Source organism: Sinocyclocheilus grahami, unplaced genomic scaffold (assembly GCF_001515645.1).
Source record: "Sinocyclocheilus grahami isolate Dianchi unplaced genomic scaffold, SAMN03320097.WGS_v1.1 scaffold843.1, whole genome shotgun sequence".
NCBI classification, from domain to species: domain Eukaryota; kingdom Metazoa; phylum Chordata; class Actinopteri; order Cypriniformes; family Cyprinidae; genus Sinocyclocheilus; species Sinocyclocheilus grahami.
This window is the reverse complement of record NW_015506022.1, coordinates 208,398-211,011: the sequence shown is the minus strand read 5'-3', so window position 1 is coordinate 211,011 and position 2,614 is coordinate 208,398. Positions and strand designations below refer to the sequence as shown.

General features: G+C 40.9%; 1 protein-coding gene across 1 annotated transcript in view; it reads left to right on the top strand.

Moving 5' to 3' along the window:
* Positions 1-1,454, top strand: part of LOC107562826 (FYVE, RhoGEF and PH domain-containing protein 6-like) — an 11,955-nt gene extending 10,501 nt beyond the window's left edge. Inside the window, exon 14 of the mRNA XM_016247555.1 lies at positions 1,338-1,454. Coding sequence (XP_016103041.1) covers positions 1,338-1,454 — 117 coding nt within the window. The remainder of the gene's footprint in view (positions 1-1,337) is intronic.
* The last annotated feature ends 1,160 nt before the right edge of the window (positions 1,455-2,614 follow it).

Sequence of the window (2,614 nt, the reverse complement as noted above, 5' to 3'; positions counted from 1 at the left end):
GGCTGTTTTTCTGTCTGTGTCTCTCTGTGTGTGTGTGTGTGTGTGTGTGTGTCTGTCTGTCTGTCTCTCTCTCTGTGTGTGTGTGTGTGTGTGTCTGTCTGTCTGTCTTTCTCTGTGTGTGTGTGTCTGTCTGTCTGTCTGTCTGTCTGTCTGCCTGCCTGTCTGTCTCTGTGTGTGTGTGTCTGGCTGTCTGTGCTTGTCTGTCTGTCTCTCTCTCTCTCTGTGTGTCAACTAACAAACAGCCGCTGAAATACCTGAAGAATCACCTCGCGCGAGTTTGTGATCTCTGCTTCTCCGCTTTGCAGCAAAATAGTTCAGGTTCATGACACAAACACACTCGCACAGAAACTGTCTGCTTGAAGCCTCTACCTATATGTTGATTTGTAATAAGCATGTGTTTATGTGTGTGTTATTACTAATATTAGGTGACCAAGTACCCAGTAATTCACCTCTGTCACCTACTGGCAAGTCGCCCGGTGCCTTTCCCTTCAGAAAGCAGAAGAAAATACCAGCAGCCCTTAAAGAGGTGATGATCCAAAGAACTATCTTTCATATGCCAGGCAAAGCTGACCGAATCTAACCTAATATCATAAAGCCAGTTTCAGGTTTACAGTCTGTTGAGGTTTGTCTTGCTCCAGCCATTGAAGATTGTCTCGTGCTGCCTCTTGTACAGTTAATCAAACTATCTAAAAGACGTGCAATATGTGAGGTATGCTGTATAAATCTATAAAAAATTGGAGCATCAATGCAAACGTTATGTCTTTTTACAAGCATTTATGGCAGGTGAAAAATGCACTCTGACCAATGCATAATTACATTTCTGTGGCTCCTGAAGCATCTGAAAACCCTGTTTAACGAGGGGTGGTTTCTCTGAGGCGAGACGGTAGGCAGAACAAAATCCCCCAAACATTTGGATGAGGAAAAAAATAATATATGGATACAACTCTCTTAATCATATACAGTATACTGTATAGTATTTATGAACTATTGATTCATATTAAACTTATTATATTCATATTACTTAAATACTTTTTACCTTACATAAATTTAAGAAAATATTTCAGGATGGTAAGGAATTAATAAGGAATTAATACTATTTTACTTGATAGAATCTCTAGTTGACATTTTAAGAATCATTAAGTTTAAACTATTGTTAAAAGCTGTGTAAAAGTTTTCAAAACCAACATGAACTTAGCAGATGTTTTAGAAATTTTCAAAATATATATATTTTTAATTACCACATGCACCAGATTTCTTTCAGTCTGTCTGTCATGTAATTGTTCACTGCATGATGTTTGCGTGTGCTTATGCATGCATTCTTTTCTCTTGGCATGTAGGTTGTGTGTCAGGCCTGTTCAACTAACAAACAGCCGCTGAAATACCTGAAGAATCACCTCGCGCGAGTTTGTGATCTCTGCTTCTCCGCTTTGCAGCAAAAGAGTTCAGGTTCATGACACAAACACACTCGCACAGAAACTGTCTGCTTGAAGCCTCTACCTATATGTTGATTTGTAATAAGCATGTGTTTATGTGTGTGTTATTACTAATATTAGGTGACCAAGTACCCAGTAATTCACCTCTGTCACCTACTGGCAAGTCGCCCGGTGCCTTTCCCTTCAGAAAGCAGAAGAAAATACCAGCAGCCCTTAAAGAGGTGATGATCCAAAGAACTATCTTTCATATGCCAGGCAAAGCTGACCGAATCTAACCTAATATCATAAAGCCAGTTTCAGGTTTACAGTCTGTTGAGGTTTGTCTTGCTCCAGCCATTGAAGATTGTCTCGTGCTGCCTCTTGTACAGTTAATCAAACTATCTAAAAGACGTGCAATATGTGAGGTATGCTGTATAAATCTAGCTGTATAAATCTCATCAATGCAAACGTTATGTCTTTTTACAAGCATTTTTTTACAAGCATTTATGGCAGGTGAAAAATGCCTAATTACATTTCTGTGGTTCCTGAAGCATCTGAAAACCCTGTTTAACGAGGGGTGGTTTCTCTGAGGCGAGACGGTAGGCAGAACAAAATCCCCCAAACATTTGGATGAGGAAAAAAATTATATATGAAGAAACTCAGGCAAATCCAGAGATCAGTTCTCACTCAAAAACAATCATTGTTTTTGTGGAAGACATTGACACTTTCATTCAACGTGGAATTAAATTGAATATATGTGTCACGAATCCGGTCCATGAACTTCCGTCTGCTTGCCACCAGAGGTCACCCTTCCACTACTATGGACTCTTGCACCACACCACTGTTGCACTTCACCCGGACTACAGTTCCCATCATCCATTGCACTGATTACACACACACACAGGTTGATTGCACACGGCACTGATTGCACACAGCTGTCATCAATCACACCTTCCCTATATATACACTCACTCTGATCCCTTCCCCCTGCCGAGTATTGTATAGCGTTTATCACTCTCATAGCGATGGCTACTCTACGGAGCCTGTCTTGTTTTTCCATAGCCTTATCTTAGTCTTGCCTTGTCTGTTTACTCGTGTCCTGATCTTTGCCTGTGTATCTCGGATTCCCCCTCTCGTCTTGCCCTACTCGGATACTGTTTGCCCCTGCCTGGACCTTTGCCTTGTACCTGGATTTATCCCTC